General features: G+C 56.3%; 1 protein-coding gene across 1 annotated transcript in view; it reads left to right on the top strand.

Annotated features, from left to right (window-relative positions):
• The first annotated feature begins 497 nt into the window (after positions 1–497).
• Positions 498–17,473, top strand: part of RET (ret proto-oncogene) — a 53,590-nt gene continuing 36,614 nt past the window's right edge. The window contains exon 1 of the mRNA XM_033130917.1: positions 498–788. Within this exon, the coding sequence (XP_032986808.1) occupies positions 731–788 (58 nt within the window). The 5' untranslated portion in view covers positions 498–730. The remainder of the gene's footprint in view (positions 789–17,473) is intronic.

Raw genomic sequence — 17,473 nt, 5'->3', positions numbered from 1 at the left:
CCACATCCAAAGAGCTCTTCTTTTAGGGGTGGCTACTCTCCAAGCACCCCACTAGGCCACCAGGACCAGGTCTGAGAAATGGCGGAGGATGCGCTCCGCGCCAAGAGCCTGGTCCCCAGGTCCGCTCGGGTGCATCCCAGCCAGGCTGCCCAGACCCCGCATCCCCGCGTGGTTTAATTGTCTCGTGTGGGAGGCGGGGAAGGGTGAAGGGTTGGTACAGCGAGGGCGCACAGGCTGAGAAAGAGTGGCTGTGCGTGCGGACTGGGCTGAGGTTGGCAGGCCAGCACCCGGCGCCCCACACCTCGCTCCTACTCCTGTTCCGCTTAGACCACACCCGCACCCCACGTCCAGCACTGGTCCGCTACTGGAGCCTTGCTGGTTCCGCACTGGGCGCTGCCGGGCGGGTATCCCGAGCCCCGCCCCTACCGCACCCGCTCGGTCCCTGGCCCCGCCCGGCCCGCCCCCCTGGCAGCGCCGCCCCGCCCCTGCCCGCTCCTCCCGCGCAGCCCGCGCCTGCCTTGCCTCAGTCCGGCGATCAGAGCCCGGCCCAAGCAGCGGAGAGCGCCCCGGTGTCGCGCTCCGACGCTCCGCGCCCGCAGTGTCCTCCGCGTCCGCCGCGTCCGCCGCGTCCCGGGCGGGATGGAGCGGCCCGGCTGAGCACTACACCCCGCCGCCTACACCCCCTGTCCGAGCCACCATCCTCTTGCCGCGGTCCCGGCGCACACGGGCGATGGCGAAGACGACGGCGGGGCTGCGGTGGCTGCTTCTGCTGCCGCTGCTCGGCGAAGGTAAGTCCTGCTGGCGGCCGGGGCCAAGTTGGAGTGGTGGAGTGGACGCAATCGAAAACGCCGTCCTGTTTGCGGCGGGCCGCAGGCAGCGCGTTTGCGGGCCGCAGGGGCGGGGCGGGGAGCGAGGTGGTGCGGCGAGCAGGGAGCCTCAGGCCCCAAGCTGGGCGGGTCGCGGGCTGGGCCCGGCGGCCGAGGTCGCTGTTCACGGTGCGAGCTGCAGCCGCGCGTCGCAGTCTGGTCGCGCTTGGACCGAAGCGGACAGATACTGTCGCCCTTTCGTCGCAGATAGCGCGGGACGGGTGAGATAGCCCTAGAAAGCCAGCGACCTGTGCACGGAGTTCTGTTTCTGCAAAAGATCGCTGCGTCCTGGTTTCCTTTCCGCGCTCCACGTCGGTTCATTCCTCCTCCTGCCGTGATCCCCTGGCCCGCAGTGGGGTGAGGAGGGGATCTCCTCTTTTATAAAACGTTGCTTTTCCCTCGTGAGTTTTTTGCCGCCCAAATCTTTTTAAAAAACCTAAAAGCCTGTGGTTTCTGGGAAGCCTGCCCTCGATGGCCCACTCAGACTGGCCCAGCGCAGCCCACGGAGGGCCCACCGCGGTCGAGCCTCACCAGGCAGGCTTTTTAAGAGTCGCACGCCGTTGCCAGGCAGGGGCATCTGAAAGTGCGGCCTTTGGGACCGTATGATGGCTCTGGGTCAACATTTAATAAGCACTTTTGACCATCTTGGAGTAGGGTGTAGGGCCGTGTGCCACCAGTGTTGGTGCTGGGAGCATTAGATATGCTCTTGCAAAGGCTGGTCACCACCCCACCCCCAAACCCTGACAGGATGAACCCCAAGGCGGTAGATAGAATCTTTACTCCCCTCGGCCATGCATTTTACTTCCGTTCAAACCGTCCCTGACTGATCCCCTCCTGCTGTGCTTCTGAATGAAGTTTCCCTCAAAGAGGGAAACAGCCCTGGCTACCTCCCCAACACTACTTACAAAGGGTTTTCTCTCCCTATGGCCTTTGGGGACAGAAGAGGCCGTGGCACCCTGTGTCTAGGCCCAGGTCCTGCACAGATTCCGGGTTCACAGGCCTGCGCAAGGCTTCGTTTGTGTGACTGGATCCCAGTGTCAAGGAGCAGATACTGAAGCCAGAATCCTCAATGCGTCATAGAGAGGGCAGGGGAGAAGCCCTTTCTTTGCCGTGGGGATGAATGTGGGAAGGGAATCTGTTTCCAGTATTGGGACCCTGGGCTCAGTGCTGCTAGAGGAAGAGAGCAGGAGGCTGTGAATAGAGCCTGGGGGCAGCAGGGCAGAAGTAAACAGGAACAGGGTGTTATAGAGATCTCCTGTAACTCTTGGGTTGCAACTTTGTAATTGTGGACTTGTGGTCAGGTGTGAGCCAGAAGCAGTGTGCTGAGTGCAGCCTCAGCAGCCTTCAGAGGCTTTCCCCATACCATTCCACAGCCTTGTGCTTTAGCTGCTGTGCTCAGTGGAACTGTGGGGGGGCTGAACTGTGGGGGCTGGGCTGCAAGGGTGGGCCTGTGGCACTTGGCAGGAATAGGTGGCTTTTCTATCGCTGTGGTCCACAGAGTTGGGTGACCAAAGACAGGCTCTCCAATCCAGGGACAGTGAACCCCCAACTCTGCCCATCCTTCCCTTGGGATGACCAAGAAACCACGATTGGTGGCACTGAGAGTGGAGCGGTGGCCCCACACCACACAGGAAGAGACCGCCGAGGCCTTGGAGAGGCCTGTGGGTGCCCTCTACTAGGAGCAGCAGCCCTGGAACTGCCGGAGCCTGGGTCTCAGTGAGCCGCTCCCCGCTGCCACTAGCGTGCCTGCAGCTGCGCTTGGACCCGCCCAGGCGGGGAGCAGCGGGGCCTCTGGGCGCCCTCTTGTGGATGCAGCGCTCCAGTGCCTGACCTGTTGGGAGGAGGGGCTGGGTCTCTAGAGGATGCAGGTCATCCCCTGCTGGGCAAGATACCTCCCCAAGACCGGAAGCTCCCTTCGGTGCTGGGGGACTGACAGGAGGTGGGTATGGGAGGTGACTCGGAAGGGGTCAGTGGCCATGAGCAGAGAGCAGGGAAGGAGCAGCGAGCGCCGCCTCTGGGCTGGCAGGGGTGGGCTGGAGGACCCAGGGAGACCCAGAGCAAGGCCATGGAACATAGACACCCCCCCCAGCCTGCCTCCCCCTACTCTTATTGTGTGTAGCCGCACACACCTTCAAAAAAGGTGCCCACGCAGACACAGACTACCCGACAGGGCAGGACTTGCCTTCTCACCTACACCCTGGTATTTGTGTTCACACCCACACACACACACCCCCACATCCATTTTTGCACACACATGCTCACACTCATAGTCATCACCAGGACACACTCCTGCCCTTTCTCAAGGAGACATGTTCATGATACCTGTGGACACACACACTCCCCTCCTTGCCACTCACGCACACTGGGATCCCGCATATGCACACAGGGGCACTGGGCCCGCCCACCCCACCCCCAGCCATCAGCCCTGGCTATCTTTAAACCAGAGCTAGGGAACCTCCACCTAAGAGTTGTTCTTAGAAGAGTTTTTGGCCCTTTGCTGCTCAGCTCAGGTGCAGCCATCCCTGAGGCATAGATGAGGAGTGAGAATCCCGGCTCCTGGGACTCCACCTGCACATGTCCCCGGCTGACCCCTGTCCAGCACCATCTCCTTGGCCGCCTGCAACTCCTCAGCAGCATCACGTTTCTCATCTTCCTGGCCTGGCTTCTTAGGTCCCATTTTGCTCAGCCTTCTTGCTGTGAGGAAGGCCTGGGCAGCTGCTCCTGCCTGGACCAGCAGGTGTCTGAGTGGCCCCTGGCCAGGGAGGCTGCCCCACTTTCGGCTCCTCCCTTCTCTTTGGCCAGGGGCTAATAGAAGGTGGGTCCTGCTTCCCCAGGCTCTCCTGGGCCCTATCCTCTTACCCCACTCCCCGCTAAGTCCCTCTGGCCTCTGAGAGCTTGACCCAAACTGGCTGCCCTACACCCCAGCAGGGACCAACCTACCTGGGGACAGAGGCTGAGCCAGCTGGGGGGCTCCTTAGGGTGGAGCCTGAGAGCAGAGTTAACGGGAAAGTTTTGCGAGCCCATTGCTGAATTGTCTTTATTCTACAAAATCGCTTGAGGGATGGCTAACTAAATCAGTTTCCTTGGTGGTGTGAAGAAAATGGGACTCATTCACCTGATGGGGAGCTAATGGACTTTCAGGCAAGGGAGGAGAAAACTAATTAAAAATTATGGTATCTGTTAAAACGGAGCCTGCGGTACTAGGGGAAGGAAGGGGCAGGAAGCTGCCACTCCCACTGAGGCCTTCCCCCACCCTGAGACCTGAGAGAGGACACCTCCCTCCCAAGGCCATCACTGGATGCGGCATCAGCCACATCACAGGGGGCTCATAGCCTGCTGGTCTATGCTGAGCACTCCTGTCTGCTAGCTCACTGTGTCCTCCCAAAACCCTGTTTTCCCATTTCACCGGTGAGGCAACTGAGGCTCCCGTGGCCTGTGAACTTGAGCCCAGAGAGAGGACTTGGTGACTCCCCACCCCTAGGTCTCTGACTTTCAGCAAGCCCATTCTCTGGGCCAGAGGTGGTGGGAATCGGGTGGGGCTGAGGAGGGGTCCTGGCATGGGAAGGTGGCCCTGAGCCTGCTCCCACACCAGTGACTCACCTGATCGGAGCTCCAGGGACCTTGGGGACAGCCTGGCCCAGGTATGAGAGTGTAGTATAGCTCTGTGCTGAGTCTCCTGAAACAGGATTCCCTCTGGGTCTCAGCTGGTTTCTCAGATGGGACCACTGCTTTAGCTGATTGCTGGGAGTCTTGTGAGTCTGGGGACTGCCACCAGGCATGGCTCTGTCATGGCCGGCCCCAGGGGAGGATGCATGTGTGCTCTGGTGTGGCAGGAAGAGGTTTGTGTGCTGGGAGTGCAGGCCAGAAGTGTGTCCTCTGCACCCACCTTTTTCCTGGGGACCCAGCACCTGACAGAAGCTACTGCACTGAAGAGAGAGGGGGTAGGGTGAGGGGCAAGGCTGGGCTTCAGGGGGCATGGGTGCAACTGTGTACCCTTGTCCAGGGCAGGGCCCTCCACCCCAGGACTCCAGGACAGACTGGGAGAAGGAAGTGCCCAAGGGGACACCCAGAAAAAAAGGCAATGTTGAAGAAGTGCCCCCTCCCCAAAGTGGCTCTTCCTTCCGTGCTGTGGAAGTAGCTACATTTCTACTGTGGAGCCCTTTCCCCCTTCCTCTGAGTGTGGGGAGGACACTTCCTGGTGTGGGGGTCTAATGCAGTGACCTTGGTGGCCACTCGGTTCAGAGGCTGACCCCCCTCCTCCTCCTCATTTATGCAGTTGTTTTTCTGAGTGAACGACGTAATAGTAAGAGTCGCAGTAATAGGGATTAGCCCACACACATTCTACAGCTACCACAGCTTCCCAGGGCTAGGGATGTACTGTGGGGGACACCAGAAGAGCCCTGTGACCTCATAGCTGTTACTTTCAGGGACAGACATGGGCAATAAAGGAAGCCGGCACTTATCTCAAGTGTGTGTATGATTTCAGATGGAGGCCAGGCAGGAGGCAGGCCATGGGGGAGGGTGGCAGTGGCCAGTGGACAGCCACACTGTGAAGTGGCCATCATGGCTGTGGGTCGAGGGACTTGAGGGCAGTGAGGGGTCATCTGTCTCCCTGCCACCTCCCTCCCATTCCTTCCTTCCTCCTCATTTGCCTTCCCTCTTCTGAGCTGTATGGGATGGGGTGATTTGGCCCCTGGAAGGCTGGAGGGGTCAGTAAGACTTAGAGAGGTCAGGCCCAAGATGTCTCTCTGGGGGCCTGGGGAAGGCACTCCTGGGGGGCTTGAAAGGGTCAGAAGGCTTAGGCCTCTGAGATCCCACCTGGCTTTCCCTTCCCCACCCCAGAGTGGCAGAGAGTGACAGCCCAGGGCTGGCATTGGGGGTTTTGGGGAGGCTGTGACTCCCGAGTCAGGGCTCCACCTAACTTTGAGGACCTTAGAAGACAGATCCTCTTTGGGCGTAGAGCCCCTGAGGACTTAGAGGCCCTGTGGACTGGGCCCTTCCCCTGTCTTCCCTCCCCACCTGGTCCTTCCACAGCTCATCTTCCCTGAGTTCTGGGACCAGATGAGGTCTGGGCTTCCATAGAGCTCTGGTCCCATAGCTGTGTAATTGTGGGAGCCTCTGGGACCCTCCCTCTTCTCCCAAGTCTGGACGCTGTGAAGCCAGTGGACCCCTGAGCTGTCCACCCTGAGAACCCTGGGCAAGGTGGGGGTAAGGTAAGAGGTGGCGCATGGTGTCTCTGTTCCCTTAGCTCCTCCCCTGTTGGAGCTGATGGCCCTAGAAAGTGCCTCTGTGGAATAATTGACGCCAGAGGGAGGCAGTCCAGGCACCACCTGGGCCCTCAAGGAGAGCAGGTGGCCAGCCTCAAGCAAACACCTCTGTTTGCTTTTGCTTTGTAGGTGGCTCCACAAAGCATAGCAGACAGGGCACCACCACAGGAAAGTCACCTGTGCACCTGGATAGGTGTGTGCCCACCTGGTGGGCCAGCCAATGCAGGCTCTCCATGACATCAGTGATGTCCTTTGGGGCTGGGGCTCTTCAGACCTGCTCAGGGGTGGCACCTGTGTCCCTGAAGGTCCAGGTCCTGCGGGCCCCAGTCCCCCCTGCCCGCCAGATGTGAGGGCCTTCGCTCCTCTGTGACAAGGGTTGAAGATGTCTGGATTCTGCAGGACCAAGGGCTCCAGAGAAGTGCCTGAGGGACAGTGTGGCGCGGGAGGAGAAGGCAATGGGGCTGAGCTCCAAGCCCTGCCCGGAGCTCCAGCCCTCATCTGGGCTCTGACTGGGGAAAGAGCTCTGTTGCTAAAACAATCAGAAAGCCTGTGCCAAGACAATGCTCATTGGAACTGGTTGGAATCCACCCCCCACCGTCCATGTGCCTGTGTGATTGCCAGAAAATTCAAATGATTCTTACTCTACCAGAAAGGGAAAAATTAAAAATGTAATTTCCTAACATTTAACCAATGGCTAGAAAACACTGGGAAAGATGTGCGCTCTGTGCCAGGACCTGGGGATGGGGTGACTGTGGGGCTGAGCTGTTGGCACAGTGTTGGTGGGCATCTGAGTGGAGGGAGAGAGTTTATTGAGTTTTTTCCTTGGACTTTTCTGGCCAGTGCAACAGGCAAAGACAGAAACAATGAAACGGTGAAAGACACAAGCTGGGGCAGGCGCTGGACACGGGCTTTGTCCAGCCTGCTCTCCCATCCTGCCCTCCACACGGACCGTGGGGTCTCCTTTCTGGAGAGGAGAAGGGTGGAGTCAGGCACAGGGCTGTGTGTCAGCAGCCACTTGCCGTGGAGTGGCGCAGCGCCCCCCTGTGGAAGCAAGGTGACCGTGCGCTTAGCACCACCGGGAGGGAGTGAGCCGGGTTGGGGAAACTGCGAGTGGTCCCTGCTGCAGTGGGACCATGGACATGACTCCACGGAACCCTGGGAGGTCCTGACTGAGGACCCCTTGGAATCTTCTTTGCTTCCCCAGATGCCCACCTGCCTGTCTCTGTGAGGAAAGGCAGGACTGCACTTGGTGATAGAAACCCCAACACAGTCCGTGTGTGTCCTGGTTGTGGCGCCTTCGTCACCCACTCCATGCCCAGGGTGCACATGGAGGGCACAGAGCTCTGAGCAGCCGGCCTGGAGGGGCCCACAGCCAGCAGCCCATGTGCCACAGGCTGGAACCCCGCCACAGGCTCCTGGGGGTCCCTCCCGGAACTTGTGCCCCTGTGCACTGGCTCTTCCAGGTGACATCTCCTAGTCAGCACAGCAGGGGCCTGTGTCAGGCCTAGCAGCTAGGGGAGGAGAAGGAGGGGGTCACGGTGGCAAATGATTGCAATTTCCTTTTTTTTTCTTGAGGTGAGATGCATGTAACATAAAGTGAACCATGTTAAAGCAAACAGTTCAGCGGCGTGGGGTACAGTGTGCATAGGCATCACCTCTACATGGTTCCCAAACATTGTCAGCACCCCGAAAGGAAACCCCACATCCCTCAGGTTTTGCTGCCTGTTTCTCCACCCAAACCCCTGGTGACCGCCATTCCCGCTCTGTCTCTACGGATGTGTCCACTGGGATATTTCACATCAGTGGGCCTTTCACGCATCCTGATGCTTTTGAGCTGCGTCCATGTTGTAGCATATATCGGTACTTCGTTCCTTTCCAGGGGTGAGTGACGTTCCGTGGCAGATACAACCACATTCTTTATCCATTCATGTCTTGATGGACATTTGGGCTGTGTCCACCTGTAGGCCATTGTGAAGAAGGCTGCTATGAACATTCACTCTTAGGTACCTGCCTAGGAGTGGAACTGCTGGGTCCTAATGGTAATTCTAAGTTTTATTTTTTGAAGAACTCCCAGACTCTTCCACAGCAATTGAACCATTTTACATTCCCACCAGTAATATGTGAGGATGCTGGTTTCACCACAACCTCATGTTGTGGTGCTTCGTATATTTTTTCTGTTTGTTTGTTTGTTTTTAATTATAGCCATTCTAGTGGCTACAAGTGGTATCTCATTGTGGTTTTGATTTGCATTTCCCTAATGATCAGTGATCTTGAGCATGTTTTCACGTGCTTCTTGGCCACTTGTTTCTTCTTTGGAGAAACGTCTATTTAGGTCCTTTGCCAAGGTTTTAATGGGGTGAGTTGTGTTTTTGTTGTTGGGTTTACTTTGCTTTATCAAATCTCCAAGTATTTCTGAGAAGCACTTTCGTCCAGTGGCATTTGTGTCAGTGTCTGAGCCCCAGGTCCCTTTGGGGGAAGGCAAGAGTTCATCTGATGTCCTTCTCTGGGGGTTGAGTCACCATGACCCCACAGGAACCCTGAGGACATTCTCAGAAGATGAAGACCCTAAAGCCTCATTGAACTTAAACATCCCAGAAGCAATTGTGTCACACCTTGTGCGTGAGACACTGATGCCCGGGGACTGCACTGTGAAGGACAGGAAGGAAGGGATGCCACGAACCGGTGACCCACCAGCCCACCTGCCAAGGCGCGGCTCAGCAGCAGGGGAACCCAGGGCTGCCCTGTCTTGCCTCAATACAGAGTCTAAATATAACCAGGCAGAGAGGTAAGTTGATTACTGTAATTGCCACTGTGCAGTGTCATGCTGCCAGTCCTTTGCCAGTGGTACTTACTGAGGCAGTGACCCCCCCTCCCCACCTTTCACCCAGAAGATGCACAACTGCCGGAGCCCAGCGTGGGGCAGGTAGGCCTTGGTTGAGGGGTAGCAGGAAGCCTTTACAAGCGTGGCAGGTCTGATTCCAGAGTCGGGGAGGTGGGGAGAAAGGAGATCCAGCTTCTGTCTGCAGGTGCTCTCTACCTGGGCTGTCCCAGCAGCACTTTCAGGGAGTTCTTAGCTGGGGACAGACCCAGAGAGGCCACGTGCCCAGCCGGTTGCACGGCCAGGCAGTGAAGGAGCGTAGCCCGGTCTGCCCTCGACTTTCTGCTTCCTCCTGTCACACTGCAGTCTCTCCTTTGAATTTAGGCTCATTTCCTCTTGCCTTTTCAGGGGCCTAGGAGGACATGTGTGGTTCTAATCGTGTTCCAGCCCCATGTCCTTCACCTCACTGGGGCCACCTAAGCCAAAGCCCACCCTAGTTTCCATCGTGCCCACCATCCGACCTCTTGGCCCTGGTCAGGAAGTTCATTCCGTGACTGCTCCTGCACAGACTCATAAGGGAATCAGAATCTGATCGGAAAGGAGCCTCAGCATCAGGTGTAACCCTTTCATTTTACAGATGGGGAAGCTGAGGTCCAGAGGGAGTTTTGAGCTGTCACATGGGGAGGCATCAGTTGAGGACTTCGTTACTGTGACCTGTTTTCCATACAGCCACACCAGCCCTGGAGTTGGGTTCCTTTTCACAATTGAAGCTGAGATCTTTGAGCTCTGTTGCCCCCAGGGGACTAGATGACAGCGTCCAAACGCAGGTAGTGTGTGCCCAGCACTGGTCTGCTGGGCATGTAGGGGGCCTTCTGGACTTGCTGACTGGTCTGGCCCAGGTCTACACTGTGCCGCTACCTGCCTCTCTTGGAGGCTTCCCAGCTCTCTGCCCTCCACTCTCCCAGCAGACCGTACCTTGAGGCCTTCCTTGCTCCCCCCGCCCCCCCGCCTGAGGGAGAGACCAGCTTCTGCTCCACAGACTGGTGGCCCTGCCTGGGGATCCTGCCTGCAGCCCACCCTGGCTGTACATCCTGTGCTCACAGCAGGAATTGGGGGAGGAGAGGATAGCAGGCCCGAAGCTGCAGGGAGGGGCTGAGGGGGGCTCCCAGTGCTCCCAGAGCACTGTGACGTCCCAAGCCTTCCCCTCCTTTCACGAAGGAGGGAACGTGTGCTGGGGCAGGAGGGTAGGCTGGCTTGGCAGAAGTCCACAAGCCCCCTAGAAGATGGGGCTCCCAACTCGGCCCCCGCATTCCTCTCAGACATAACAAGGAGGAGCATCCAGACCTAGGATGGCCTCCCAGCTCCCCCTGGAGCTGCAGTGGTCCCAGCAAAGCCCAGCTCTGACTGACAGGCTGCTGAGGGGTCATGGAGACACCTTTGTCCCAGTCACCCCATGTGGGTGTCCTGTGTGGGTGCTGCTCTCCCAGGGTCTGCCCTGACCCCTCAGGTACAGTCATGGGTCACCATCCAAGTACAGAAGCCAAGTTGCTGGATCTACCTTCTCGAATGTTTGGTGGTGCTGGGACCCCGCAGGGCCAGCTGGAAGGACCCTTCGTGGCTCACTTCTGTGCCCAGCAGTGCCGGGCATGTCAGGCCCCGAGCATCTGGGGGCCCCGGCAGGTGTGCCCTGCAGCCATTCCCGTGTCTGTGCCTGTGAGGCGGGTGCTGCTTGAGCAGACTCCTGCCCTGTTACCCCTTCCCGTGCCTTCCCCCTACTTCACTGATGTGTTAAAGAGTGAATTTATGCAAGGGAACTTTTAGGGGCACCTGACTTTTAGAAGAGGGTGAAGGAGGCCGGATGGTTATTTATGGTAGCATTTTCCAGCTGGTCTGCAAGCAGGAGGGTGGGTGGCTCAGGGGCCCAGGTTAGGTGCCCTAGCTTCTCTGTACGTGTGTGCCTGGCCACTGAGCACAGGGCCCTGTGGCCATGCACACTGGCCTGGGAGTAAGGCCTGACTCACTGCCTCCATGGCCTTGGGCAAGGTACTTAGCCGCTCTCTGCCTCAGTTTCCCCCTCTGTAAGACAAGAATCATAATCGTCCCTACCTCTGGCAGTTGTATTAAGTAGGACAATGCACGCGAAGTACTCTGAATGGGGCCTGTCACAAAGAGTGCTCTGTAGGAGTCTCACAGGTTCACACTGAGCACAGGTGAGAAGGGCACTGGGCTGGGAGGTGGGGGTGAGGTCGTGTGGGGGTGGGGTGGGGGGAAATGGGCAGGGCCATCTCTGTTCTAGGAGCTTGAGATTGTGGGATGACAGATTTGTTTAAGGCGGAGGGACCAGGGTCAAATCCGGTGGTGTCCTCGCTTGTCACCCTCAGGCCAGGGCTGGTATACGCAGTCCGCCGGGGCTGTGGGGCACAAGAGCCTGGAGCCAAAGGGGCCTGGTGACCTGCACACCGCACGCAATCATCAGACGGCCATTTGGGTGGCCAGTCTTTTTCCAGCCAGGCCTTGCCCTGGGTAAGAAATTAATTGTAACATAATTGGCAGTTTCCTTTGCATGGAAGCCGGAAGGAACTGCCGGCGAGGCTGGTGATTAACTCGGCAGCTGGGCAATCACATTTGGACAGAAGTGTCCATCATCTCAGTGAGGCCACTGCAGCTGGCCTGGGCAGGGGTTGACATGTAGGAGGTGGCCTCGGGTGCATGTCTGGGGTCCTGGCCCCTAGAAGCAGAAGACCGGGGCCTACAGGCAGAGGGTGAGTCTGGACTGCTGACTCCCATGCTGCTGAGCTGCAGACCTCAGGCCCCGAAACCTCAGCTGAGTCCCGGCCCCTTCCCTACTCTGGGCAGAGGGCTATATGGATGACAGGGGTGGGAGGTGTCAGGAGACCCTGGCCCTGGTTGCACCACCACCATTAGTGCAAGAGGTGAATTCTGAGTTCTGGGCTTGTTTCCCAGCGTTGACTGAAGAAATGATGTCTCTGACCTACACTGAGAGCTCAGGCAAGGTATGCAAGAAAGAGCTTTTCACTAGCATGGAGTTCCGGCATGCCTCTGAGGCAAGACCTGGCCGCCGGGTCTCTCCTCTTCCACCAGCTGCTCTGCCAGATCTGCAGCATCCCTGCCCAGCCAAGACCCAGGAGGACAGGTGTCTGGGAAGACACTGCACCCCACATTGGGCCCCTGCCCACCTCCACCATGGACCACACCATGCGGGTTCAGGCTAGAGGGATGTAGGTGGGAAGGGCCTTGAGAGCTGTGCTCTGTGTGGAGCTCCCGCCCAGACAGGCCGGCAGAAGCCCTGCGCTCTTCTGGGCGGAACTCTCAGGGGCATGGAGAGCCCCGGGCTCATTCTGGCGAGCCTGGCAGCCAGCGTATGCCAGGGCAGTTGTTTGCTCCTTCCTGTGTGCTGGGCCAATCCAGCTTGCCCTTGCTGTGTGCCCAGCCTGGCCCAGGAAGGCCACTCAGCCTTGTGGCCACAGTGGCACAGTGCCCAGTGAGGGCTGCTGGCAGCATTTTGGGAAGAAGGAATTTAAGACTGGGACTGAGGCTGCACTAGACTGACTAGTATGCCCACTGGGCACCAGTGAACTAGCTGGCCCTGGCACTTATTGTGTGCCGGTGTATGCATGAAGCTGTCCATCTGTTGGGCCTACCTACAGAGGCCAGGGTTTTTTCCTCAGTGGTTTTGCAAACAGGCTTAAATCCAAGACATCAAGATTGGGACAAGCTGTCCGACTTCCCCTGAGGAGACCTTGGCTTGTGAGTGAGTACAGCTCAGGAAAGCCAGGGACCCATGGGCAGAGGCACATGGCTCTCAAAGTGAGGTGCCTGGGACCCGCAAGTTACGAGAGCCTGCGCAGGCCTTCCCTCAACACCTGCTCTGTGCCAGGCATCCGATGCAGTGAGCAAGACAGGCCTAGTGCTAGCCCTGTCGGCCCTTATAGCCCAGCTTTCCTCCCACAACGTGTGTGGATCAAACCTGGCAAGGCCGCTTTCATTGGGAAGCCTCAGGATGGCCGGCAAAGTCAGGATGGGTAGTGGTGGTGACGGGGGTTAGTGAGCGTAATGATTGTGGGGGGTAAAATGAAGGTGGTGCTGATGGTGTAGATGGTGGTGGGAAGGTGAAGGCGATGACGGTTGTGGTGATGATGGTTACAGTAAGAGTGGTGGTTATGTAGTGGTGACAGTGTAGGCGGTGCTGATGGTGGTGGTGGTGTAGCCACACACAGGCAGGCACTGAGAGTCCTGTCAGTCCCACCTACGCAGTGCCACAGTGGGGCAGCCTGCAGGGCCCTTCCATGCACTCACAGGCCGGGCTGCCGAGGAAGCAACCCTGCCAGCCACGGCTCGCACCTGAGCGCAGGCCCGTCTGCTGCTCCTACCCACGCCGCGGGGGGGCCCAGCCAGGTCCATGAGCTCTGTGACCTCTCCGAGCTTCCTCACCTGAAATTGTGCTAATGAGAGTAGCCCCTGGGAGGGTGAGATGGTGCCATGAGGTGGAGCAGGCACTGTGCTGACAGTGGGGCCTAGTGTGTGGACATCAGCCTCTGCTTCTGTCAGCATCAGGTAGGAGCTCTGGGAGTTAAGAGAGCAAAGGCCGGTGTGGTCAGCGGCATGGTGAAAGGGCTGAGCTACACAGGGTCTCGTCCAGGAGCGAGGATGGAGCGGACCATGCACCTGGGAGCCATGGACAAGGTTGGACAGGTGAGCTCAAGGCCCAGAGCCACGGTCTAATGGTGGGAGATTCAGGCCGTGGCTGCCAGCATCAGGCTAGACATGGGAGGCCCAGCAAAGGGATCAGAAAGACAGCTGGGAACAGGTGTGTGTGGTGGCTGCCCAGGGTAGGTGGGAGCCCGGGAGGCCACTGAACTCCTGGGTACAGGGAAGGCAAGAAGTTGCTGGGAATGGAGGGAGGCTCCTGGCAGGGTGATGTGAGTAGGTGCACAGGATCTGGGATTGGCATGTTGGCATGTGTGGGGAGGACGCAGGGCCACAAAGGCAGAAGGAAGTATTCTGCATCAGTCGGCTGGCCTGGTTCTGGGCTCTGCCTTTTCTGTGGGGACCAAGTGATTCTCTGGAGCAGGGCCACATCATGACCACCGTGGGTCCAGGCCCTGTGACCTCCTTGTGACCTTTTCCCATAAGAAAGGTAATTGTCTTTTATGACTGTGTTGGTATAAAAACAAGTATGATCCACACCATTTTATTATTACATATCCTTCTTATTTCTTCTTTCTGATTTTAAGGTAAATTAAAACTAATTTGTGTGGGCCCCTGGCACTGCCCACTGTGCCTGCTGGGCCGTAGGTACTGAGGGTGGCACACAGCCGCAGCCACAATGGCGGTGCCTGTCGAGACTGGAGGCCCACTGCGCCAGTGCTGAGGGTCCGCCCATGCGACCGGCCTCTATGTCCCTGCACCCACCGGATGGCGAGCTCCTTAGTCATGCAGGTCTCTCCTGTAGCTGGGCGTTGTGGTCCAGTGAGTGACCGGCAGCCAACACAGGAAACCAGCCATGCCAGCTACTTACCTGACCTGTGGCAGGTCGCCAGAGTCTCCCAGGGCGGCTTTGGTGGAATGCCAGAGGGGGCTGAGAACTTCCTGGTTCTGTTTGGCCCTGATTCTGGCTAAAGAGAGCACGTCTTGAAAATTGAGACACCCCTCTATGACATCAAAAGCACAGGCAACAAAAGGAAAAGTAGATAAATTGTACGACATCAACATTTAAAACTATCCGTCAAAGGACACACTCAACGAAATGAAAAAGCAACCTATGGAATGGGAGAAAATATTTGCAAATCGTATAGCTGATAAAGCAAGGGTTAGTAGTCAGGACGTATAAAGAGCTCCTACAACTCAACAACAACAAAAACCCAATTCAAAAATGGGCAAAGGACTTAAACAGACATTTCTCCAAAGAGGCTATACAAATAGCCAATAAGCATGTGAAGAGACACTCAACACACCAATCATCAAGGAAATGCAAATCAAAACCACAGTGAGATACCACCTCACACACCAGGATGGCTACTATCAGAAACAGAAGTTTACAAGCATGAGTAAGGATGTGGAGAAATTGGAACCCTCCGCACTGTCGCCTAGTAGGCATGTAAAAAATTGCAGCCACTATAGAAAACAGTACGAAATTCCTCAAAAAAATTTAAAAAATGATTACCATATGATCCAGAAATTCTATTTCTGGGTATATAGTCAAAAGAATTGAAATGAGGATCTCAAAGAGATACTTGTACACTGATGTTCGTGGCCGCACTATTCACAATAGCCAAAATGTAGAAGCAACCTGTGTCCATTGATGGATGATTGGTAAACAGAATATAGGTCTATCCATAAAATGGAATATTATTCAACCTTAAAAAGGAAGGAAATTCTGACACACGCCACAACAGGGATGAACCTTGATGACATACATTACCATAAGTGAAAGAAGCCGGTCACAAAAAGACAAGTACCATGTGATTGCACTTGTAGAAGGCACCGAGAGTAGTCAGATTCAGAGACAGAAAATCGAATGGTGGTCGCCAGGGCTGGAGGGAGTGGGGACTGGGGAGTTGTTGTTTAATGGGGACAGAGTGTCAGCTTTACAAGATGACAAGACTTCTGCAGACGGATGGCGGTGATGGTTGCACGACATTGTGGATGTACTTAATGCCATTACACTGTACACTTAGTTATTAAGATGGTAAATTTGATGTTATGTGTATTTTACCACAATTAATTTTAAAAACTGGGACCCCCTTTCATGCCCCTCCAAATTTGTTATTTGCCGTAGAGCCTCCCCTGATCTGTGCTTTTTTTCCTAAAAGCAAAATTATATTACAATCCTTTGTAAAAGCAGCCTCCAGCTGGGACAGAGTACAGTGGTTTCAGGGTATGTGAAGCCCACTGCAGGTGACCCTGCCTGTGCATGAACATGTGTGTGCACACGTGTATACACACATGTGCAGGAGTGAGCACACATGTTCTGGCCAATATGTACAGATGGCAGTGTCCCTCATCACCAGTAAGTCACCTCCTGAGCTGGGGTCAGTGATTGTGTCCTCAACCGGACACCTGTTTGCTGCCTTTGCAGGGCGGCTAGTGCTCCAGAGGGCACTGCATGCCCACATGCGCCTATGAGCCCAGGAGGGCACGCCCATGGTTCTGTGCACCTCGTGCTGCTGTGGCCACCCTCCACCGTGTCTCCTGACGTCGGTCAGCCCTCCGGAGTGTCTTAGCTGCGTCTGATTTCACCCATCTCCTCTCCCAAATTCTGACAGTTCCCAAAAGTGCCCAGCCATTTCCCACCACTGTTCATGAATCCATTTATTCATTAGTTTGTTCTTAATTGATGCATTCATTGATTCATGACATGAGGTCATTCTTTTAGTTTGTATGTAGTGAGTTGGCCAATGTGGCTAGAAGGTGGGCTCCTGGGAGAGTGGGGAGGAGGTGGGTTGGAGGTGGGGCAGATGGGGCCGCCCCCCTGATGAGCAGCTATGTTTTATTCTGCAAGCAGTGGGCAGTTAATGCTATGCCTCAGGCAGAGGGTGGTATGAGCTGACTGAGCCTGGCTGCTCTGTGGCAAATGACCTGTGGGGTCAAGAGTGGGCTCAGGGAGACTGGCTGAGCACTGTGGTGCCCTCCAGGTGGGTGAGGGGAGGGTAGGAATGTGGCAGCTCGGCTATGGCGTGGCAGAGGGCTGGTGTAAGGAGTGGAAGAGGAAGGGCTCAGGGTGAGTCTGAGCTGTTTGGCCTAAATGGGGAAGGGGGTGGGAAGAGTAGGAGGAGCAGGGGGAGGCCAGTAGAGTAGGAGGAGCAAGTAGGTCGTCCCCTGCAGTAGACTGGGATGTGGCAGTGGATGGGGCAGGTTAGTGGAATAGGCATCTGCACTTGGGATAGAGGTCAGGTCTGAACTGACGAACCCTGCAGTGTCAGGAAAGGCGGTAATTAGAGCCATGGGACTGGCTGCCATGTGCTGGAGGAAAATGTGGGAAAGAACAGGAGCTCCTGTCACGTAGAGGAGATCAGCATGGAGGTGAGTGGGCTGGCTAATCGTGAAACTGGCAAACAGCAGACAGGAGATCCTAAAAGCCACCGGCGAGCAGAGAGAACACCAAGGAGTGACCGTTCAAATGAGCCTGGCGTGCTCAGCAGCAGCAGAATCGTGCCTATAAAGGACTGAGAAAATAACTGTCCTACAGAATTGTCTGCCCAGCTAAAGTGCCTTTCAAGAATGAGGTGACAATATTTTTCATTTTTAAAATTTTTCAATTATAGTTGACATACAGTATTATATTAGTTTTAGGTGTATAGCATAATGATTAGGCAGTTATATGCCTTACAAAGCGATCACCCGGTAAGTCTAGAGTAGGTAAAAGTATTTTTTTTTTTTTTAAAAGGCGAGACACAGAAGACCCAGGTTGCTGTTTGCTGTGACTGGGATGGAGTGGGTGGTGGGGCGCGGGGGCAGCAGTTTTGTGTAGTATCCAGTTAGCCTGCCCATGGGTTCCTGCA

Source organism: Rhinolophus ferrumequinum, chromosome 16 (genome assembly GCF_004115265.2).
Source record: "Rhinolophus ferrumequinum isolate MPI-CBG mRhiFer1 chromosome 16, mRhiFer1_v1.p, whole genome shotgun sequence".
NCBI classification, from domain to species: domain Eukaryota; kingdom Metazoa; phylum Chordata; class Mammalia; order Chiroptera; family Rhinolophidae; genus Rhinolophus; species Rhinolophus ferrumequinum.
Note: the sequence above shows the minus strand (reverse complement) of the source record. Positions and strands in the feature narration are given on the sequence as shown.